Source organism: Anabas testudineus, chromosome 10, assembly GCF_900324465.2.
Source record: "Anabas testudineus chromosome 10, fAnaTes1.2, whole genome shotgun sequence".
Taxonomy (NCBI): domain Eukaryota; kingdom Metazoa; phylum Chordata; class Actinopteri; order Anabantiformes; family Anabantidae; genus Anabas; species Anabas testudineus.
The window spans coordinates 22,959,114-22,982,648 of record NC_046619.1 but is presented as its reverse complement, the minus strand read 5'-3'; the positions used below and the strand labels follow the sequence as shown (position 1 = coordinate 22,982,648).

Sequence of the window (23,535 nt, the reverse complement as noted above, 5' to 3'; positions counted from 1 at the left end):
TTAACTAATATGTTTAATTGAGCTATTTTATGAATTTCATCATTTAATTCTGTTATTAGGTCTTTATTATTTAATATCTGTGTATTTAATCTCCAGAATCCTCTATTTACAGAGGGACTGGAAGACAAAGATGTTGATACCAAGAGATGATCAGAGAAGTCATTTAACAGAGTTGAATAATTATTTACTTTAAAATGTCTGGAGACATAAATTCTGTCGATTCGAGTTTTGGTTTTTGAATCGAATCTTGTGAACTCTGTGCTGGAGGGTCGAACAGCTCTGCACACATCCGTCAACATTGTATCGTGACATGTTTCTTTTAAAAGTTTACCTTCTGGGGACAATTTAAAAGACACAGAACTGCATCTATCATTTTCTTCAGTGACAGTATTAAAATCACCACATAAAATTAAGTTATAACCCACAAATAATAATTCTTTCATACGTTTAAATAATTGCATTTTCTGTGTTCGAGTAGGAGAAGTATAGACATTAACAACTCTGTATTTATCCCCTTTATAAAAGCAATCAACCATGAGTAATCTACCTGGGATAACATCCCTTCTTCTAATAATTTCTACATCATGTGTTTTGAAGAATATCCCGACACCGTCTGCGCTGCTCTCTCCTATTGATATAACACATTTTCCTTTTTGCCAGAGATTAATGACTTCATTTACATCTTGGTCTTTTTTTAATCTCAATTCTTGAATGCATAATATCTCAAAATTACTTTCCATTAAATAGTTGATTTTTTGTTGTCTCGATGTAGTAGATTGAACACCTCGAGGGTTCCATGTAGAAAGTTTTAGAAAGCTCATAGGAGAGAGGGGTTTAAGGTGTCGGTTTCTTATCTACCCGCTTCCCTTTGTTTAAAGGAGAAGCTCTAGCTCTACGTTTCTTGGAGACTAACTGAAAAGGTGTTTCTGTATGAGGATCAATGGATGATGGATCAGGGAAATCTGGTGTTGGGTAGAATGAACTTAAATTATTATCAGATATGTTTGATTCTACCTCAGAATAAGGAGGGATGGGGGTGCTATTCGCCTGCTGACCTGCTATTAACATAGATAAACAGGATTCAGAACCTGGGCTTTCACTAGCACTTTCATAATTTTGATCACCTTCTGAGGTTCAGACTGCAGACACTCTCAGATGTACATTCTTTGGATTTATGTCCCAAACAGCCACATCTCCAACATTTCACAGTGGGACACTGCTTCACTTGATGGTCAGGAGAGTGACAGATGAAACAGGTCCTTACAAGTCGGACTCTATATTTCCTTACTCCATACCAAACTCCAAACTTATCAACAGGTCTGGTTGTTTGGAGAATGTCGCAATATCGTCGTAGGCACAGCTCAATATCATGGTCTGGAACTCTTCCAGTCCAGAATTTAACAACCAAAGTGGTGACATCCATTTGGACAGAAGACTCAGTGGTCCAGTTTCTCCATTTTGGGTCGTCACCTTTGGACCCATAAATTTCGAGAAAGCGTCGTAACGGAGCTTCTTGCAGAAAGCAAAGTTCAAAGTCTTTTCTATTAGGGAGAGCGATGAAAGAGTATACCTCCTTAACGTCAATCCAACAGGAATTGAACAAGAGGGCCTCTCCCACATAGTCTCGGCTGGGGGGGTCATCATTCCCAGTATATTTCAATCTGACCCAGAATTGGCCAAATTTAGAAGCATATAAAGGTGTTGTAATCTGGGGAGCCATGAAGGCTCACTGCCCACACGGGCACTAGTGAGTGGAGTGAAGTCTCTGCTTTGTACTTCTCTGCAAATTAAACTTACAACTATAAGAAACAGAAAACTACAGCACAAAGGACACAATTTTAAATGCCGCTTTTTCCTCCACTTCCACTCATCGTTCACTGATCTTCTTCGTTGGATCAAAGTCGGATCTGACTGGGGCTTTTTACTGCTGTTCTGCGGACGTGATAGAGGACAGGAGGCGGTGGTAGTGACGTCACATCTCTGGAGGCCCGCCTGTGCTAAATGAATGAATGAATTAAATCAGAATAAATCAGAAGGAGTTTGGAGCAGAGCCTGACAAACCTGATATTAACATCCATGTTAAACAAGAAATTAAAGTTCTGGGTTTAATTATTTCTAATAATGAAAGTAGTGAAAGAAACTGGGAAATAAAAATACCAACTATAAATCGAGAATAATGATAATGAAATACTTTATTGACCCCCTGTCTGTAGCACTACTACAGGTTTAGTGTCTCGTCCAAGGATAAGCAGTAACCTCAGCAAGTAGCCGAGAACCCACCCTGTGGTTCGTAGACGACTTCGTTACCAGCTGAGCTACTGCCGCCTCTAAGAGGCAGAGAACAACAAATTCATATATGGACGCTTCATTTTCGAAGTAAAACTTATTTTAATGTAATCAATTATTTAACATATGGAGGGTTAATTACTTATTAACATGTGAGGAGGTTCTCAAAGTCCTGAAAACCAAACTGACCAAGACCAGACTGTTACAGAGCTCAGGAAGTGTGGACGGTTCTGAGGGGTCTCGGTCTGGACTTTGATGTCAACTACGGCTCCATCATGTACGGACTACTGAGGGAGAACATGTCGACCAAACAGGTGGAGATGTTCCAACTCATAATCTCAATAGTTACAATGAAACTGTGGAAAACAAGATGCATAATGGTCATAAATCAAACTGTAATAGACAGTAACACGGTCTGCAAACAAGTCCTCCGTGAAATAATAATAATAAGAACTCTGGATAAAGAAAAACAGCTGACCTGGTTCTTATTGGACATTTGACTGGTCACCCTGCACTTTGAGCCCATTTTATTATTGTTAAGATGATTAATCGCTCGATAGTCCAGGACTGGAATTTCCTACAAGTCTACCAGAGCCTCCAATAACTAACTGGACTCCACATTAACTTAAAGACTTTAACTGTTATACTGGACTGCCTGCTGCCTACACAGCATGTAATCACCCATATGAGGATGGGTTCCCTGTTGAGTCTGGTTCCTCTCAAGGTTTCTTCCTGTTGCCTTCTCAGGGAGTTTTTCTTGCCACCGTCGCCCTCGGCTTGCTCATCAGGGACAATCTGATTATTGATTCATACACATTCACTGTTCATGTAAACTTCCATAGTTTCTTTGGTTGTGTTAAGCTGCTTTGCGACGATGTCAATTGTAAAAAGAACTATACAAATAAAATGGAATTGAATTGTTGTTTCTTTTTACTTATCAACAGCGTAAACTTCTAATTACTCAAAATGCAGAAACTTTCACACAATGAAATACGAATGTTACAAGTTGACACTCTTGTTTTAACTTTGACACAGAACCAGAACCTAACACTGAGTCCAACTCAACAACAACAACAATAACCTGGAGAAAAGAGCAGGTCTCAGCTCTTCACTCAGGCTCAAACCCAGAACCTTTTTGCTTTGAGCACAAACTGAAGCACAGAAACGTTTGTGTTTCTGCATGTCAGCACCCGTTGGTGACGCCCAGTGCACGACAGTGCTGTGAATAAATAACAAGCAGGTCGCAGAGGACGCAGATCCAGAGTGAGGATGAAGATCACAGGGATTTTTCTGCTGCTGTCGGTCTGCTCTGTCTCCACAGAGCAGCCACAGATGGAGACGGAGATTCTGGAAAAGTACCCGTCTCCGCAGCAGCCGTGCGAGCAGCTCGTCCGCACTGGTCTGGGAGAAGTGATCGCCTTGTTGGTTCAACAGCGAGTGGACATTCAGCTGCTGCAAAGGCAGAGTCAAGGTACAGCAGCGTGTCAGGCAGTGAGGGAAGAACCAGTTTGAGAAAGTCAGTGTGTTGGATTTGACGCAACCATACAGATATAATGTGAAGCGGTCCAGTCAAAGTTCTTTATGCTTTGATTTCAGAACAAGCAGCGAAGCTGAAAGAAGTGGAGGAGCAGAGGGCCGAGGTCGACAAGCTGAAGCAGCAAGGTGAAGAAGTCTCGTCATTATTATTATTATCAGATATTATTTCAGACAGAATCCGACTGCTGGTTACAGTTTTTATTATCGTTTCACCTGATGATGTCGATTTTCAAGACAAAATGTTTGAGGTGATTCAGCTGCTCGGGTCCACGGACCCCTAAGGATGAGTCCTTTAGTTTGTTCTGGCTAAAAACCAGAGTGTGATCCTGTCCTTACTGAACTCTAACATGTCTCACAGCTCAGCTCATTTGAATCCTCCCTAGTCCATACAGAAAAACTCAATGAATGAATGATCATCATAAAGTTGTTTTAATGACGTAGCTGGACAGGTGGCGTTCTCAGCCTCTCTGGTGGCTGAACGGGAGGTGTCCTTCGGTCCTTCTCCCTCGTTCTCTACTCTGATCTTCAAACACGTCGTCACAAACGCTGGAAACGCCTACAACTCGAACTCAGGTACCGAGCTCAGAAATATTCCCGACACCTTTCACTGTTCTGCTGAGGTGATGTCTGACTGTTTCCATTTGTTCCACAGGTGTTTTCACTGCACCTGTCAGTGGCGTCTACCACTTTGAGTGGCACATCGGAGCACCTGGACATGGGAAAGATTTCACAGCTGCTGGTTTGTTCAAAAACGGAAAGAACACGTTTTGTGCGTATGAGCATCAGTCTTCCCACTATTCAAGTTCTTCTAACAGCATTTCGCTGCTTCTGGAGCTCGGAGACACTGTGTCTGTGCAGCTGTGGACTAATGCGAAGGTCTACGACAATCTGAACCACCACACCACCTTCAGTGGTCACCTGCTGTTCACGGTGTGATGGAAGAACCTCTCTTTGTTCTGCTTACATATAAAAGTTGGATCAACAACATATTTTAGCTAAAATGTTGAGAAAAATTACATTTTTATCTGGATTCAAATAAACTGCTGTAAGGTTTTTCTGATTCTGATTAAAACATCACTGTGGAAATGTCTCCGCCTTTTTTATTATTTTAACTTTTAACTATTAAAACTAAAGACACTGAAATTATGGCAGAATCTGTGGAGTTACGTTGTTTTGGAGTCAGTAGTTCTGTCAGTGCTTCGACAGCTACTGTATGAATCCATGAGAAAAGACCAAAGTCCATCAATAGTTTAGGAAACAAACACACCTAGAGATTGGTTTGCTGTCATTTATGATTTTAAGGTTTGTAGGTTTAAATCAAAGTGCTTCAGTTTTCTGTTCTGTTTTGCACAGGAGCCAAAGACAAGGAATGAAAAGAAAGAAAAATACCTTCCAGAACAAACCCTGTTGGATAATAATGTACAGTAACAGTCAGTTCTTTATTCTTCATTTGCGTTGCCTGTTCTTCTTTACAAAGGATGTGTTGTGAGAGATTTGAGAGGCTGACAGGTACATTTAAGGTGATTTTTATTGTGGTTAAGCACTTTGAGCTAGTTACAGGTGAATAAATTCAGCTTTTTACAAATTGTTGCATTTGTTTTCAGTTTTCAGGAAAAGGTTCAAACTTTAATGAACTTTAATTACAATTTAAGATTAAAAAAGCTGCTCGAGTGTCACAGAGCCGAAGAACCAAACACAACGTTTCCCTCTCAGACCAGGAAAAGCAGGTGACCACTGAAGGTGGCGGACTGACCCCGACTGTCTTTCCACAGACGCAGGAACACGGCATCTTTGGCCTCTAGAAGCAGGTTGACGCCGTTAGAACTACTCCCAACAGGCAACTCAGAAAAAACATGATCCGAGTTCCTGAACAACACAGCACCTGAGGCAGGGGAAGGTTCTCCACATTGACCAATGTGCCAGTGGAAGTGGTAGACTCCTCTGACAGGTGCAGTGAAAACACCTGTGGAACATTAGTCATACAGCCATCAGTCAACAAAACAAGTTATTAGTAAAGTTTGCAGCAGCACTGAAAGCTGACCTGTCACAAGTCTTATGTTTTATGGTTTCAGTACCTGTGGTGGGGTCGTAGGAGTTTCCAGCATTTGTGACGACACGTTTGAAGATCAGAGCTGCGTCTGGGTTAAAGGGTCTGATGGTTCCCTCTCCTTCTGCCAGACAAGCTGAGAAAGCCACTTTCTGACCTGACAGGGCGGAAAATAATCATTTTTAACCAAACGTTGTTTCTTTGAGTTATATTTATACAAATGATCCACTCCCCCAGATCAGATATTAAATGATATTCTGTTATTTTTAATATTATATCTGCAGCAGCCAACACGTTGGGATCATTTAGCCTTTGGCTGAATTTGAAGCAGTTCTCACAATTTCTACAGGAAATTATATTCGAGTTTTAATGTTACGATGATAAGTAAATAATGACAGATACTGTTCATCTTTATGATGGTTTCCTCACTGAACCTTGTAGCTGCTGCTTCAGCTGGTCGATCTCAGCTCTCTGCTTCTCCACCTCAGCTACCAGTTCTTCGATCTTTCCTGTTTGTGTTGAACGAGGAGCAGACATCTTAAAACCGTCGGGCTGTCACAACATCATTCTGTATCTTAGGGAAGATTTACTCACACTAACTCTGTACCTTTACTGTCTGTGTTCGGGTCTCTCAGTACAGGTCTGAAGTCCAGTGGACAAGGTGGATCGGGCTGGGGAGGGGGCATTCGACAGGGCGAACCGGGCTGCGGAGAGCACTGTTCTGTTCCTTTGTGCTGTTGCTGCATGAGGCTTACCACAGGTGGGGGGGCTATTTGGATTGGTGCAGGGGGCCGATGACACAGCCCTTCAGGGGGTATGTGGCGGAGCTCCTGAGGCCGTGGAGCGCGGGGACAGAACGGTGGAGGGCCCGGACGTAAAAGTGCAGCAGGGCGATGACAGACCGCTTCAGGAGGATTTTGATGCAGCTCTTGAGGGGTCAGGTCCTGGGTCTCAGGACTCTGTCTTTGTCTTTTGTCCATCTTTGACTGGTCTGTGGAGATAGTAAGTAGTTTGAGTCCAGAAAGTTTTTCTCTGCAAACCTGTGAAATCTTTATACTACAGCAGAGCAAAAAGAGGCGTGAAGCTCAGGGAGGAGGATTCAGGTCACAGACATGTGCAAACACATAGTCAGCAGCAAATACACGAACGGGCACAGTCATGTCTCCATTTTAGAGCCCAGAGAACATATTTTCTTCAGACTGATTCTGTTTTTTGAGTCAGAACAACATCTGAATCTTGGAGAAAAACTCCCAGACCAGATCCTTTTCCCCTGAAACAGTGCAGGTCTGGTGGCTCTCTTCAGGTCCAGTATCATTTGGAAAGTCTAGATGAGTCATAGAATCATTTTAGTTTATCCTCGTTCATCTCTTCAGGGAGGAGGAGGCTGCAGGAGCAGGTATGTGTTATGGCCGGGATCCAGGAGAACAAGGATCTGTGCCAGTTGCCCCTAGGTGAAATCCCAACTCTTGATCCACCTGGATCAAACATTGTGAGAACAAAGAGAGGAGGGGGAGGAGTGATCTTCAGAGTTAATGAACCTGATTCACAGCATCATTAAATGTCACTACAGTGTTGGATATTTGTAAAAACCCTGAAGCGGGATTCCTTTAGATTTAACAGTGTTTGTTGGCAGCAGCAGTAAACCAGTCTGCAAGACAGGACAGAGATCTGGATTTCTCCTGAGGGCAGCTGGAGAGTGTGATTGGGTTTTTACCACCTGAGCTGTCGAAGGCTGACGTACAAACAACAGCTCTATGGTTGATTTGAACCAAACATCTCTCACCCAGCACCCTGTGGACCCTTACAGGGAAAGACGAGTGAAAGGGTGGATGACATGCAGCATCTTAAATGTTTAATCATGTTTAATGTTTAATCCATCTTGAACGTCTCTCAGCTGGATAAGAAAACGGCTCATGTCAGATCCCAGAAGTTCATTAAGGGGCTGACACGTGGTTAAATGCACAGATGCACTCTCTGCAGCTTCCTTACAGCCGTCACCCCCCCCAAAACTACCATAACCCCATAGAGACAGTGTCTGCTCCCCGAGTACCTAAATTATTTATATCTAAAACTAACACAAGAGGAGTTATTCATAAAAACCTAATAAAAATAAAGACGACTCCTCTCTTAGAACAAAATAACAAGAAAACAATCAAATGTGGACTGTTAAATATCAGATCTCTCTCGTCTAAATCCCTCTTAGTAAATGATTTGATAATTGATAATTGTAAATAAACCCACTCACTGTTTTAATCACACCCTTGATCTTATTCTGACATACGGTGTGGAAGTTGATCAGTTAATAGTTTTTCCCCAAAACCCTCTTTTATCTGACCATTTCTTAATTACATTTGAATTTACAGTACCAGACTTTACTAAACCTACAGATAAGATTCTCTACAGTAGATGTTTATGTGAAAATGCTGTTGACAAATTTAAGGAACTGATTCCATCTTTTATTTCAGAGCCATGTACCAACACAGAGGAAGGCAGTTATTTCAACGTTACTCCAGCACAAGTGGACTATCTTGTTAATAGTACGGGTGCTTCACTTGGAACAATACTTGACATTGTTGCTCCTCTGAAAAAGAAACTAGTGAGTCAGAGGAAGTTAGCTCCATGGTACAATTCACAAATCCGTAGCTTAAAGCAGAAATCACGTAAGTTGGAAAGGAGGTGGCGTTCCACCAATTTAGATGAATATTGCCTAGCCTGGAAAGATAGTTTAATAATATATAAAAAAAGCCCTGCGTAAAGCTAGAACTTCATATTACTCCTCATTAATAGAGGCAAATAAGAACAACCCTAGGTTTCTTTTCAGCACTGTAGCCAGGCTGACAAAGAGTCATAGCTCGGTTGAGCCTAGTATTCCCTCAACTCTCAGCAGCAATGACTTCATGAATTTCTTTACAAATAAAATCATAACTATTAGAGAAAAAATTGATCAGATCATCCCTGCATATAGCATGGATTGTACAACAACTCTAGATCCACGCTCGTACTTAGACTGCTTCCTCCCCGTAGATCATTCTGAATTAATTTCAGTAATTAATTCCTCTAAACCATCAACATGTCTCTTAGATCCCATCCCGACTAGACTCCTCAAGGATGTCTTACCTTTGATCAGCACGTCCATATTAGATCAGATCAATCTGTCTTTACAAATAGGCTACGTACCACAGGCTTTTAAGGTTGCTGTAGTCAAGCCCTGACTCAAAAAGCCTACTCTGGACTCAGGGGTCTTAGCGAATTACAGACCAATATCCAATCTGCCCTTTATCTCTAAAATCCTTGAAAAGATAGTTTCTAAGCAATTGTCTGACCACCTGCGTAGCAATAACTTGTATGAAGATTTCCAGTCAGGATTTAGAGAACATCATAGCACAGAAACAGCACTGGTAAAGGCCACTAATGATCTTCTATTAGCATCAGACAATGGACTACTCTCTATACTCGTCATGTTAGATCTTAGTGCTGCATTCGACACTATAGATCACAACATTTTATTACACAGACTGGAACATGTCATTGGAATCAAAGGAACAGCACTAGAGTGGTTTAAATCGTATCTATCAGATAGATTTCAGTTTGTACACGTTAATGATGAGTCTTCCATGCACAGCAAAGTCAGCTATGGAGTTCCACAGGGATCTGTGCTTGGACCGATTCTTTTCACTTTATATATGTCCCCTTTAGGCAATATTATTAGGAAACACTCTATAAATTTCCATTGTTATGCAGATGATACCCAGCTATATTTATCTATGAAACCAGGAGAAACTAATCAATTAGTCAAACTTCAGGAATGCTTAAAAGACATAAAGACCTGGATGACCTCCAATTTCCTTCTCCTAAATCCGGACAAGACAGAGGTTATACTGTTTGGGCCTAAAAATCTCAGAGACACTATGTCTTATCACATTCTCACCATTGATGACTTAGTTCTGGCCTCAAGTAATACTGTAAGAAATCTCGGAGTTATCTTTGATCAGGATATCTCCTTCACTTCATACATCAAAGAAATCTCTAGAACTGCCTTTTTTCACCTAAGAAACATTGCTAAAATTAGGAGCATCCTGTCCCAAAGTGATGCTGAAAAACTAGTCCATGCATTTGTTACTTCCAGACTGGACTATTGTAATTCATTATTAATAGTTTAACTCATTAAAAAGCCTCCAGTTAATCCAAAATGCTGCAGCCAGAGTTCTGACTGGAATTAGTAAGAGAGATCGTATTTCTCCAACGTTAGCTTCTCTCCATTGGCTCCCTGTTAAATCCAGAATTGAATTAAAAATTCTTCTCATCACTTATAAATCCCTTAATAATCAGGCTCCATCTTATCTTAAAGAACTCATAGTTCCTTATCTTCCAAGCAGAACTCTCCGTTCTCAGACTGCAGGTTTACTTGTGGTTCCTAGAGTTTCCAAATGTAGAATGGGAGGCAGAGCCTTTAGCTACCAAGCCCCTCTCCTGTGGAACCAGCTCCCAGTTCAGGTTCTGGAGGCAGACACCCTCTATACATTTAAGACTAGACTTAAAACTTTCCTTTTTTATAAAGCTTATAGTTAGAGATGGATCAGGTGACTCTGAACCATCTCTTAGTTATGCTGATATAGCTTAGTCTGCTGGGGGACCTCTACTGATAAACTGAGCTCCTCTCCTCTCTCCTTTCTCCTGTATCAATGCAAATGCCACCATTTCATGTCATTAACTTTGTGTCTTCTCTCTCTTTTAGTTGTGTTTCCTCCTCTCTGTCTCCCTCTCTCTGTACTTTTCTGCAGGTATCCTCGGCCTGGAGCTGTACATCTCCAGAATCCAGTTCACCTGCCCAATGTTCTTGATGCTTCTTGTTGTCTTTATTGCCTGCTGTTCTTTTCTCTCTTCTCTTTCCACTCACCCCAACCGGTCGAGGCAGATGGCCGCCCACTATGAGCCTGGTTCTGCTGGAGGTTTCTTCCTCTAAAGGGAGTTTTTCCTCTCCACTGTTGCCTAAAGCTTGCTCAAATGGGATTGCTGGGTTTTCTCTATAATTTTTTGTATAAATATTTTCTGTAAGGTCTTAAACCTTACACTGTAAAGTGCCTTGAGATAACTTCTGTTGTAAATTGGCGCTATACAAATAAAATTGAATTGAATTGAATTGAATAGATGTAGTTATTCCTGTTTGCTGAGGCAGATAAGAACATTGATACTAAGAGTTATTTCTTCCCTGATGTTAAATTGTATTGATCCATCAAACAGCTGCTTTCAGCCTCTGAGACCAGCTGCTACAGGCAGCAACTGACTCCGAGTGATGTTTCCAGTTTCAAATGACTCTCAGGGAATCGGGTGGCGTTCTCGGCCTCGCTGTCGGCTGGAGATGAAGCTATCGGACCCTCAGCGATCACACCGATGTGATCTTCAAACATGTCGTCACAAACATTGGAAACACCCACAACCCAAACACAGGCACTGAGCTCAGAGACACTTTCTACAACAGCTGCTTTTCTACCTAAACCAACTAAAACCAATGTTCCACAGTCGAGTCCACTTCCAGTGGTTCATAGGAGTTCATGGAGATGGGGCAAACAGAGCGCGTTAGGTAGGGCGTCTTCTCCAGGTGCTGCGCTGCTTTTCACTACATGAGAAAGAAACAATTATTATTAGAAGTTTAATCTTATTATCTTGAGTCACTACAGCAAATACACAGCAAACGTCATGATGACGATGTTACCAACGTTATAAATTATTATTATTATTATTATTTTTATTTTATTTCCTTTTGAAAATTCAAAGCGGTTTGAATTAAAGAATAAACCTGAACTGTATTATTTGAATGACACAGTTCAGTAACACACAGCTTATGACTCACATCATAACTTTATCTACTTTAAAGATCCAAGTCTAAACCTGTGGGAACATGAAGCGACTGAACGTCTGTGTTCGTTCTGCAGACTCAGCTGCATCACATGGTAACAGTAAGGTTTATAATGACCAGAGCAGTAATGAAGTTTACATCAGAAATGACAGAATACTGAAGGCTCCTCCATGACCCCACACGTTTGACCTCGGTTAAGGTTTTTTACTAAACTGCAAGTTTTTCCATTGTCATTGGATGTTTGTTTGTTTGTTTGTTTACTTGTTTCTTTGTTTGTTCGGGTGGTAAAAAGAAGTGTCTCTACATTTTGACCAGTTTGACTCAAACCAAAAAAATATTGTTTTTGCTCTGGAACAAGAAAAAGTTGAAAAAAGAAGAAGTTTTTTTTTTTTTTTCTAAAATCTTTTTTGTATTTTCTACAACAACAACTTAAATAATTATTATTATATAATAATGACAAACCTCTTTTTTTAATATTTTTATGCGATTTCTGGAAATGAGGTTTGTAAATGATCCATTAAAGGTAAAGTTAAGGTATCAGACGACAAACAGCAGTTTTTATGAAGCAGCGTGTTCGGCTCCGTCTTTGATGGAGGGCTGTGGACTGATGTCTGACAGAGACCAGGCAGAAGTTTCAGCTTGAATTCATTTGACTATTCAAACTGCACTGAGACGCTTTGTTTCCTGCAAACAGCGGTTTGAAGCCTAAACCAATAGTTACCAACTTGTTTTCTTATAGAAATTTCTTGTAACTGCATTTGCACCAAAACACAAAAATACATTGACGATCTTGGTATAGTATAGTATAGTATAGTATAGTATAGTATAGTACTAGGTATCTTTTTAAAATGATTCTATTTCTGCTTCTGCTCTTTGAATAAAATAATTCAAATACTGTATCATTGCAGTACTGTCTGTGCGTTTTACTTCATGTTTGTTTCAAAATAAGTAAGAACATACTGAAAGCAGAAAATCTAATGCATAAGGGAATGAATAAAGTATTATTATTATTATTATTATTATTATAGTAGATTTAGAAAGAAGCAACAGTTAAACGGATGTAACGACAGTGTTTGGTGGATAAATAAATTAATAGATATGTTTACATGTGTAAATACTTCATTTGAAACCAACAGTAATTCAAGATTAATGATGAGCAAATATCACTGGTTTAGAGTTTTTATGGACAGACTCCGTTTGTCAATTTCATGGGCAGAGGATTTGATCCACCACTGAAGCCTCAGACATACTGTGTATTAAATGATGTCATAATACATATTTCTGTCGTAGGTCAAATATGACGTAGATTTAGGAGTGATGAGCGATGTTGAATTTTATTCTGAAACGTGAACCATGCGTTTATTTATAAAAAATGTAAAAGATGAGATTAAAGTAAAAGTAAAACTAGAAAATATAATGTGTACATAAAATGAATTGACAGGGTCCTGTGACTTTTGCTTAAATAAAACCAACTAGAAATAAAAGTTTCATCCTGAGGTTCAAGCTCACATACTGTGAAACTCAGAGTACTGATACAAAAAGTACCTTAGTCCAGATACTATGAAGTACTTTTACCTCCAGCTATTCTAATGTCAGATCACAGGAGAAACTCTTCAGGGGCTGTGGGGGCACTGAAAAGAGCCGTTGTTAGTCTGGGGGTCAGCTCACTTCTTGGCTTTGGGCTTCGCCGCCTTCTTTGCAGGAGCTTTCTTGGCAGCAGCAGGAGCCTTTTTGACCACCTTCTTGGGGCCGTCACGTGAAGGGCAGCTCAGGCTGCAGCAGTAACTCGTTCTCGTTCATCGCTCACAGCTCAGGCTGCAGCAGTAACTCGTTCTCGTTCAACGCTCACAGCTCAGGCTGCAGCAGTAACTCGTTCTCGGATCGTTCTCTCGTTCATTTGTCCGTGACAGCTACAAAGTCTGTTAAACAACAACATCAGGGAGGATGCAGGAACACAAATCACTTTATGATGGTGTGGATTTGCTTTCCTATGTTTTCACATGGTTTGAATTGCTTGTGGCATTTTGTGTATTATAATTTGTCAGCTGAACAAACCATGTTGTCTTCAGTATATAATATCTGAGAACTGCGGCCATTTTTACATCGCCCACTAGAGGACTACAGCGCCACCTGGTGTAAAATGAACGAAATGACTCAAAATTATTCGTTCACTTTACTGTTCGAGTCTCACGGATCTGAGTCAGTGAAATGAATCGAATCTCCCATCTCTACAAGAAACCAACGTCCCAACCGAAACATGGGAACGGCGCCACCAGCTGGTATCACAACCAAAAGGTCATAGGTACTTTGGTACTTTTAGTTGATTTTTTTTTAATGCAAGGTCTTTACTGTAACAAAGTACTTCTACCACAACTCTAACAGTTTTACTATCTCTGGGAAACTGTCCAGACAAATAAGCTGACAGAAAAACCGGATTTCCCACGTGTCCCTAAACGCGGCACTCGGGGCAGTTTCCATGTGTTCGACTCGCAGCAGAAACTGCTCAACAGGAGTAAACGACACCACCACGGACTCCAGGGACCAGTCCACGGACTCCAGGGACCAGTCCACGGACTCCAGGGACCAGTCCACGGACTCCAGGGACCAGTCCACGGACTCCAGGGACCAGTCCACGGACTCCAGGGACCAGTCCACGGACTCCAGGGACCAGTCCACGGACCGGTTTCAGCCCCAGCCTGTGGTAAGTGTTTGTATTTATCCCCTCGGTACTCACTCAGACCCGCTGCTGCCAGCCCACCGTTAGCTTCCTCCGGGGGCTAACGTTAGCATGATCCTCGGTTACCGTGTTTGTAGCTTCACGAACGGATCGGCAGCTCGGTATTTAGCGGGAGATAGTATCGCTAAGAGATGAACTGTTTCACGCATCATCCCGCAGGATGGTGCGTGAAGAATCTCAGAATTTGGTAGAGAAGCTTGTTTTCTCGTCGCGGCCATTTTTGTGCAGAACTACAGCAAATAGAAGAGAAGCTAAAGGAATGCTGCGTTCAAGGCCCGGTGGTAGAAACCTTTGTTTTAGCAAAGCGGTTATTGGTATGAAAAGCACACAACACATACTTTCTTATAGTTTCAGAAAACAATGTAGTTATTTTTTTCTGAATAATAAATACATTATTTTATTTTGTGTTTGTGCATATTTCTCATTACACGCTCATCAGGGTTTTTTAGGATTGTAAACTCTGCTGCTCCAACTTGAACCTCTTGTTCTGTGGTTACTCACAGATGGAGAAGACATCACAGTGATACGGCAGCTAATAAAGAACAGAATCTGGGTTTGCTCTTCAAGGAATTGGACTCTGTCTGGGACCAGTTCTTGAGCGGCTGCTAAGAACACCAGGTGAGGATGGGTTCTGTCTGTTTCACCTGGCTTCACAGGACTTTCAAATTCAATTTTCTGTCTTATGTTACAGGAAACTGGACTGAATCTCCGCTCCCGGGACTCCTCTTCAGTCAGATTCAGCTTATTCAACATGGACAACATCAATGACTGCTACGTCTGGCAATGCCGCATCCGCCATGGGATTAGGTATCAGAAAGTTGCGCTCCCTTTCCCAGAGTCGGTCAAAATCGGTTTGGAGTTCAACACAGCATTGGAAAGAAAGGAAAAGTTAGATCAGTGTCTGTTAACGAATGCTGTGATGCTAGAGATTTGTGACTTTGCTAAAACAGTGACAAAGTCTGAGAAATATTTCTTATTTGAAATGTTAGAGTTCAACTTTGACCTCGGTGTGGACGTGAACAATGACATGCAGTGTTACGAGTACGCCACACGTGTTCAGAGTAAGATTAAGCAGCTTAAGGAACAAATGAAGCAGAGACCACGTAAATGGGCAGAAACATTTCCACTACCAGACCCAAACCTTATAAAGGAATTCACAATGTCCGAAGTGCAGGGACGGTATTACCCCAAAAGGAACAGAATCGCGGATATTTCAGTTCTCACTGATGGAAGTAAGAACGGACAGTGTCCAGAAAACCAGAACAGCACGTTCGTTATAAAGAGAAAAGGCAGGTTCAGGTTAAAGCTAGCAGAGGATGTTTACCCTTTCTGTCGGAAACTCGGTGTGACTCTGACTGTTCGACCAGATGAAGAACCCAAACAGAAACTAGACCCAAATCTGGTTACCATCGGTGTGATGATGGAGCTGCTCGACTTTTCTAGAGCCCTTTGTGGATCCTACACGCAAATCATTAATGACTTGGTCAAACATAACTTTGGTCAGGAGCTGGACAGATTACAGTTTCGCATGCAGTTAAACAAGCTGATGGAGAGGAAGTACGCCTGCCTGACGGCCGAGGACAGGGACGCCTTCCGGAGGCAGACATTTACAGTCCAGAAGAAGAAACGCGAACAGAGACATAAAAAAAGGAAAAACCCTGACACAGATTTCCAAGAACTAGAAAAACTAACGGTGGTCAGTAAGAGACGGGAAACACTGAGGCACAGGGACAGGGACCTGTCGTACATGTGTCCAGTTGATTCTGAGACAGATACGCAGTCAGGTCCGGAAGTCGGGCCAGAAAAAAAAAATCACGTTGAAAGTCAGTCGACAGCTGTTGATACAAAGCTGGCTGTGTCACTGGATGTGAAGCAGGAAGAGGAGGAAGTTTTCATCTGCGCAGTGCAGCCTCAGATGGACGACAACAACTCTTGTTGGTTAAACTTCCACCCAAACAACAGGACTGTTAAAACTGACGCCGATCTGTTTTCTGAAGGCAAGGACATCAACACAAAAACACCAAAGCAGAAGGTGTGGATGAGGCGCGCCGCTCGCTCCAAACAAATCCTGAAGTCGAGCAGAGTGAACGACATGTTCGCCCGCAGCCGAGAGATCCGTTTGGACTTTAATGTCGGTTCAGGCAGCAAACAGAACCTGGATCTACAACTGCTCACCAACTGGGTGTTGTGGGAGGTTTTTAAATTTGCAACTGCGATGACAAAGAGCGTACGCAGTTTCTTACTCGATGTCTTGGACAATAACTTCAATCTAGCTTTCCGAGAAACCCTGCAACTGCGCAATTTTACTTTTTATGTCATGACAAAAGAAAAGGTTCTTCAGAGCCACCCTGCTAGACAGAAAACAGAGTTTCTCAGCAGCCCCTTTCAGTTCCCTGAAGTTTACAACATGGTTAATGTGACGAGCGGCTTTCAAAGTGAGCAGGAACTCGAGGCAGAGCAGCAGGCAGACTGGGATTTGTCAGGTTCAGCTACAAACCAGCAGGCAGATGTGGCGCTTTACCCGTTCTGTGCAAAGTTGGGTCTTAACCTTTGGTCGACACAGGAACGTCCACCGAGCCAGAAGCTTGATTTGACTGTGCTGACCACGGGCGCTGTACTCGAAATATTCAGTTTCATCAGAGGGCTGTGTGGTTCGGTCCGCGAGACAGTCGCTGACGTTCTCGAGCACAACTTTGATCTCGATCTGCAAAGTGGTGCGACCGAGGCCGCGCAGGTGATTCAGAGATGGTTCGTGACACAGAAAAGCTTAATGAAAAATCAGAACATGTCACCAAAGATAAGCAGGTGGTTGAACACAGTTGTCCCACTGAGTCCTCAGCCAAGCAGCAATGGTCTAAAGCGTCTGGATGCAGGCGACTTCAATTTTAAAAGTCTCACAAAGGCCAGCAGCTACCACATCTGTCAGAAAATAGGGTTGGACCTTGATGTCAGTTCAAAATCGGAAAACAAAACAAAACTCGACCTGCAAGTGCTGACGAGGGGAGTCCTCTTTGAGGTGCATGAGTACGTAGAACAAAACTGTAATCAGTATGTTCCTGCTCTCTACGAGATTCTGGACTACAACTTTGATCTGAGCTCCCAGAGCCATCGGAAGGTGGAGTTTGCCTGGTCCATCGCGTCCCAGGTTATAGCCATGGTGGGTAAAAATGGCCGAAAGGTAGGTTATCTGAACACGGTGTTTGAGTTGCCCATGGAGGCGTGTGAGTCCTCTCAGGTCGTCTGCAAAGACGAGCCGGACGACGGCTTCGGTGAGCTGGACCTGAACGACCATGACCACGACATCCTGTTCATTCGAAAACTGAAACCTGTCGACATTGAAGTAGAGATAGAATAGAGTCACATCTCCCGTTTCCAGCGTAGAAAATCACTGCTGCAACGTCACAATCGCTTTTGTTATTGATTATTCTGCAAATCAGTTCCCAGGGTAGAAAAATGTCTCATTTATGGATCAAAGAAGTAAATTTTCCGTCTCTGAAACACAAAAACCTTCATCATGTGCAGATTCACTGCAGAGCTGCTGACTGAGACTGTTTGTAGCTGTAAACTGGGAACTCAGTCCTCACTCGAACAGGTTGGAAATCAGAGTTCTGAGCAGTCATACTGTTTAAAAATGAATTTTACTGTTTGTGACAGTAACATGTGACATCATATGTGAGAAGCTGGAGCCTGCTGACTCTGGACATTTCTTATTTATTGATAATCCGATATTTACAATAGCAGTTTATCAGGAGGCTCAGATCTGTCACTTGTCACTGTCTTCATGACAACTGAACATTAAAGCGGCTTCTCTTCACTTGAAACACACTACTGTAAATGTTTTTACTCCTCAGACGTGGAGTTTTAGTTTTTGATGTTCTCAGGACTCTGCGAATTAAAACATCTTTGATACTTCATCACTCGTTTGCTCAGATTTTGTTTCTGGCTTCATTTCTCACCAGTTAAGCAGGAACACTGTAGTAACATTGGTGTATTTGTATTTAAAGTTATTTAGCGTATTCTCCCTCTGGAGGTTTCCAGGTTTTATTTTACTTTTTGTGAATTTGCCCTGCTCGCACATTCATTCAATTCAATTCAATTTTATTTGTATAGTTCTTTTTACAATTGACATTGTCACAAAGCAACTTTACACAACCAAAGAACAGTACATGAACAGTGAATGTGTACGAATCAGAATAATCAGATTGTCCCTGATGAGCAAGCCGAGGGCGACGGTGGCAAGAAAAACTCCCTGAGAAGGCAACAGGAAGAAACCTTGAGAGGAACCAGACTCAACAGGGAACCCATCCTCATATGGGTGATTACATGCTGTGTAGGCAGCAGTCCAGTATAACAGTTAATGTCTTTAAGGTAATGTGGAGTCCAGTTAGTTATCGGAGGATCTAGTAAACTTGTAGGAAATTCCAGAAGAAGCAGAAGAGGAGAGATAACAGTTAGTTGTATTCACAGTCAGATAAAGTTTGAGGTGAATGTATATTTAGTGTAGTGCAGCAGGGACTCCGGCAGGACTAATTATGACAGCGTAACAAAAAAGGGTGGGTTCAGAAGAAAACACAGACATGAGGGCTCACTGGGATGTAGAGCAACCGAACACTTCACCATCAACAAACCTGAGTGATCAGTGAGAGTGGGGAAGACAGCATCTAAACATACCAGTTCACCATAATGCTCTACGTCCATGAGTCTTTTCCAAATCTATTTACAAAAATGTTTGACTAAATAAATAGGTTTTCAGTCTAGACTTAAATACTGAAACTGTGTCTGAGTCCCGAACGCTATTTGGAAGGTAAAGTGTAGATAAGATAGGGGTGGTGTGCTCATATCTTCTAGTTCTAGTGAGGACTCTGAACTAACTGAAGCTTGTTTAAGCACCTGGTTGAAATGATGCCATTTATGCTTCAGTGTAAAAGTACATTTAGTTGTAACAATTGTGTACTTCTACTTTGACACTTTTGGAACAAGTATTCAGACCTTGTATTGAAAAAACTTTGATTTAAATAAAAAACACAACAGGTCTCCAGCCAACAAACCTGGTTTGACCTTTTACTTTATTTTATATCAAGGTTAAGAACCTGGGCTGTTCATTTACAATTTCAGTTTTTTGACTTGTTCCAGTGTTTTTTGATGATTGTGTGAAATGAACTGAGACAGTGAAGCTGCAGTTTGGTTCAGTCTCCAGCAGATGGAAACAGAACTCCACTTAACAAACTGAGCCACAACAAATAACTTGATTCATTTGCCCGTGAAGTCATCTGCTGCTGTTTGTTTGGTGTCGTACAGAAACCACAGTGAAATAAATCTGCAATACGTGTTTCTTTATTGTGTCGGTCTTAAGTAGTGATTCAGGTATTAGGTATTTAACTAGAGAAATTATTGCAGCAATATTTTATTTTCATGTATTCCATTACTCAAGTACTATAAGTAAAGGTTTATGTATTAAAAAATACTTTATATTTTTACTCGATGTGTCTGAACCGAGCTGAAAACAAAAGACTCGGAGCTGCAGTTTTTCGCGTGAAAAACTAAAGGAACAGTAAATGACCTCTTCTTCTTCCCATTAATCATGTGACGACCCCTGACACTGATCTGGAGGGACTGGAGCCCGGATTGGGAAGAACCAGATTAAACTGTGTTATCTGTATGAAGTGGTGAAGAAGCTTCAGTGACTCAGGATGAATAATGAGGTTCGTGTAGTACTTCTACTGCCAATACTTAAAGTACATTTTGTCCATTATGTAGTTTTACTTCACTGCTGTTCTTCAGACATTTTATAAGTAACAGATTCACGTCTTCACCAACTCCTTGTTCAGATTATTTCTCTTTCTTGTAACGGTTTATTCCTCCTGTCCCTCTCTCACTGCTCCACATGGTAACGTGCCTCAGAACATGAGTAGTTGTATTAAAGAGAAGCCAGATCCCAGTAAGTACCTGTTCTCACTGTAAGTCGGCAGAGAGCTGCTCTTGTTATGCTGCTACACTCAGAAGGATGAAGAGCTGCAAGAAGAGGAGGAACAAACCAGCAGCAGGAGCCAGAGTCTAAGAAATCTAAACATTAAAATACAATACCTGTGCCCGATGGAACGCAGCTCTTTTAAATATGGAAGAGAAGCATCAATAAATATCTCAAGGATCTAATCTAATGGGTTCACTGGTGTTCAGGTCTCACAACGGAGGACACCCAGTCAGGGATGGTCCTTTCCAACCCGTGCTGGACATGTGTGGTCCATTTTTACCCAGAGACGTCTGGAAAGTTTCTCCAGCCTCGGTGGTAGATCTGAACATTTCTGACCGTTACCTGCATTTAGAGCTCCTGGGATTTAAGAATCCAGCCTCTAAATCAGTTTAATTCAAACATACAGAACAAATCCAGAGAATTATCTCCACATATTAATGAAAGGCAAAGTGTGCTTTACTAAATCTACATCCAGAATGCTATCGAGTCTTTAATTCATCTTGTTTCACTTTATCATTCTTTACCCAGGAAGGAGAAGAAGAAGAAGAAGGTCTATTTCAGTTTGTCTTATTTTATAGGTTATAAACGGAGCAGGAAGCAAATATTTACTTAACATAAGTTTTATATGATTGATCCTTGATAGATTAAAACCAAGAGGACACAGTCTGTGCTGGACCATCAAAGTCCGGTGTTCTTGACAGACTCGCAGTGACCCACTGAGACGAGACCACGACTAACCAGTGACGTCCCCGACATGGTTCTGACAGTACTCTTATAAATGATGAGGTAACGGTGCCAGAGAGAGGAACCCGAGCAGGAGGGGCCGTGACAGCGAAGTGTTTTTCTGCTGATGGCTGGACTCATTAAATCTGCGTTGTAGCATCCTCAGGCTGCCAGTTACTGTGGTTATGGTTAGTTAGCTGATGTTTGTCTGTCGTCGTTGAAACCGGATTTCAAGCAACAAAGAGAAGAAGAAGAAACTCTTTCATCTGAGGCTCGGTCCAACATGTTGTGAAGTCTGCTCGTTAAATTTCTACCCCAGAGTCACACGAGGAGACGGATCAGTTTCATCTGTGAGCGCAGTCGAAACTCGGGTCGAGATGGGTTTAGCCTAGCTTAGCACAAAGACTGGAAGCAGGGGGAAACTGTTAGCATCAATCAAAAGACAACCAGAAAACTGATTTTCTTGGTGTATCTGAAAACATACGACTGATTTGCACGTCAGCGATGTATCAGCAGCTCTCAGCCATCATTCCTTCATCTTTTGCTATCTTTCTTTTACAATCTGGATTCATAATGACGACCGACGACTCATTTGCTGGTTCACAGGTTCAGCTCTGCTCTCCATGTTTGACCCAGACGATGGCTCGTCTTCTTTACCTTTTCATTTTCTGTCTGTTCTTTCTCTTTTTTATCTTTCACACCCTTCACATATCTTTCCTTTTATTTTTATTTTAGATTTTTTAAACTGGACTCCGTTTGGACTTGACATATGTCATTTCACCTGTAATTATACCCTTCATCTGTCTTTCAGTTTCAGCCCCGGGCAGAACTACAGCTCATCGTGATGATTGACAGGTGCTGGGGGCAGAATCCAGACCACCTGGAGGGCAGGACTGGAGGTTCTGGTGAGCCTAAAGATCGTGAACACATTGTTATGTGACACAGTTAAAAGAGCAGTGCTTGTTTTCACAGGAGAGAAACAGATGTTGAGCGTTTCCAGGTTTAACATTAAGTGTGTTAAACTAGTTAATCTGACCAACATCACTAGAATCACCTGGTCCACCACAACATTAACGCCACCAGCTGCTGGTTTTACAGGTCTGATCACTTCCTGTTGTTAAAACAAGATTTCAGGTACTAAATAACTAAATTCATTTAATTATTCAGGTCTGGATTTTAAAAGCTGCTTGTGTGTGTGTTGGAATTAAAAGTATGAGCAGAGTCACCAGGTTGTTCTCATGTTCCTGAGTGTGTGTGCTGGATGGTTGGAGCAGTGTTGAATCATGCAGAAAGGAAATGTTCTCTGGGAATGAAAACACACCACAACACACACTAGAGAGCAGAGAGTGTGTGAGACAAGAGCGTGTTGGAAGACGTCCACACAGCAAATACAGAGACATGAGGAAAAAGTGTTTTTCCAGCACTTGGATGAATCTTTATGCAGAAACACGTCTGTCCCGGACGAAAACGCCCGACTATCACCGTTTCATTCATGTCCACTGTGAACGGCCGTGTAGTCGTGACCTGAGGTCCAAACTACAGAATAAAGTGAGACAGGTGAATAACAGCTGTCCGTAATACAGGTGAAGCCAGAGAGCAGGAAACAGGCAGGAGCAGGTGAAAGTCCAAAACCAAGCTGGACGTCAAACTGCTGGAAGCTGAGCTGGGAAGCGGGTACAAGAGATAATGTGTGGAGGGAAACGGGTCCTGCTGGTCACTAGAGGAATGACAACAGGTAGACGTCTCTTTGGGCGGCTGGCTGTGTTGTCGTCATGACAACAATAAAACATCACGGTTTGGTTGAGTTTGGGCACAAACACTTGATAAAGTACAAACACAGTGGACTCAAACGTCTCCTGCGTGTCGTCGACGGCAGCAGCGGCTGGCGATCAGTGCTGTTTGTTGGAGGTTCACTCAGAGGGCCGGTCGAGGGGTCAGACTTGGTTTGAGGTTTTGGGTTAGGGTGTGGTGAGGAAAAGCATTCTGTCCGCCAGTGTCTCCCCACAGCCACAAGGTAGCTGGGACCGTTCCAGCCTGGTTGGAAAGGAGGCTGCTGTTTGAGGTCAAACGACTGGATTCTCTGGCTCATAATGATGTTTCATTTTAAAACCAGCAGGTTCCTCTAGAGTTATTGTACTGTAACCATGACAACTGGTGCAGATGCTTCATTATGACTGCAGGAGGTGAATCATTACCGACTCAGCTGTGGAAAACACACATGGAACAGACCGTAAACACTGCCCCAATATTTCTATCATGTTGACTGATATCTGCATTGTAAATAGTTAGTAGAAGAGAAAACTGCACAGGAATCCAGTTTGTCTTCTGATCATGTTCATGAGGAAGAAACTGTGGGTGTGGGGTGATCAGGAAATTGT

At 42.0% G+C, this 23,535-nt stretch overlaps 3 protein-coding genes across 3 annotated transcripts; 2 read left to right on the top strand and 1 right to left on the bottom strand.

Moving 5' to 3' along the window:
- The first annotated feature begins 3,491 nt into the window (after positions 1 to 3,491).
- Positions 3,492 to 4,902, top strand: LOC113160345 (complement C1q-like protein 4). The gene is made up of 4 exons (XM_026357565.1): positions 3,492 to 3,757; positions 3,883 to 3,948; positions 4,264 to 4,395; positions 4,475 to 4,902. The coding sequence occupies exons 1-4, from the start codon at positions 3,556 to 3,558 to the stop codon at positions 4,756 to 4,758; spliced, it is 684 nt and encodes a 227-aa protein (XP_026213350.1). The 5' UTR covers positions 3,492 to 3,555; the 3' UTR covers positions 4,759 to 4,902.
- Positions 4,903 to 5,332: 430 nt separating this feature from the next.
- Positions 5,333 to 7,907, bottom strand: LOC113160336 (complement C1q-like protein 2). The gene is made up of 4 exons (XM_026357550.1): positions 6,477 to 7,907; positions 6,304 to 6,378; positions 5,898 to 6,026; positions 5,333 to 5,785 (listed from the first exon to the last, which is right to left on the bottom strand). Exons 1-4 carry the CDS (start codon positions 6,847 to 6,849, stop codon positions 5,532 to 5,534), a joined length of 831 nt encoding a protein of 276 aa, XP_026213335.1. The 5' UTR covers positions 6,850 to 7,907; the 3' UTR covers positions 5,333 to 5,531.
- Positions 7,908 to 13,330: 5,423 nt separating this feature from the next.
- On the top strand, positions 13,331 to 18,377 carry LOC113160289. Its single transcript, XM_026357478.2, has 3 exons — positions 13,331 to 14,427; positions 14,967 to 15,081; positions 15,155 to 18,377. Exon 3 carries the CDS (start codon positions 15,215 to 15,217, stop codon positions 17,816 to 17,818), a length of 2,604 nt encoding a protein of 867 aa, XP_026213263.1. The 5' UTR covers positions 13,331 to 14,427; positions 14,967 to 15,081; positions 15,155 to 15,214; the 3' UTR covers positions 17,819 to 18,377.
- The last annotated feature ends 5,158 nt before the right edge of the window (positions 18,378 to 23,535 follow it).

Excerpts from the sequence above, each read along its gene's own strand:
- LOC113160345 (XM_026357565.1), top strand. The coding sequence starts at position 3,556 with ATGAAGATCACAGGGATTTTTCTGCTGCTGTCGGTCTGCTCTGTCTCC. Across the intron at positions 3,949-4,263 it reads CGACAAGCTGAAGCAGCAAG|CTGGACAGGTGGCGTTCTCA; the intron begins GTGAAGAAGTCT and ends TTAATGACGTAG. Across the intron at positions 4,396-4,474 it reads CGCCTACAACTCGAACTCAG|GTGTTTTCACTGCACCTGTC; the intron begins GTACCGAGCTCA and ends TTTGTTCCACAG.
- LOC113160336 (XM_026357550.1), bottom strand. The coding sequence starts at position 6,849 with ATGGACAAAAGACAAAGACAGAGTCCTGAGACCCAGGACCTGACCCCT. Across the intron at positions 6,027-6,303 it reads GCTGAAGCAGCAGCTACAAG|GTCAGAAAGTGGCTTTCTCA; the intron begins GTTCAGTGAGGA and ends CCGCCCTGTCAG. Across the intron at positions 5,786-5,897 it reads CTCCTACGACCCCACCACAG|GTGTTTTCACTGCACCTGTC; the intron begins GTACTGAAACCA and ends AATGTTCCACAG.
- LOC113160289 (XM_026357478.2), top strand. The coding sequence starts at position 15,215 with ATGGACAACATCAATGACTGCTACGTCTGGCAATGCCGCATCCGCCAT.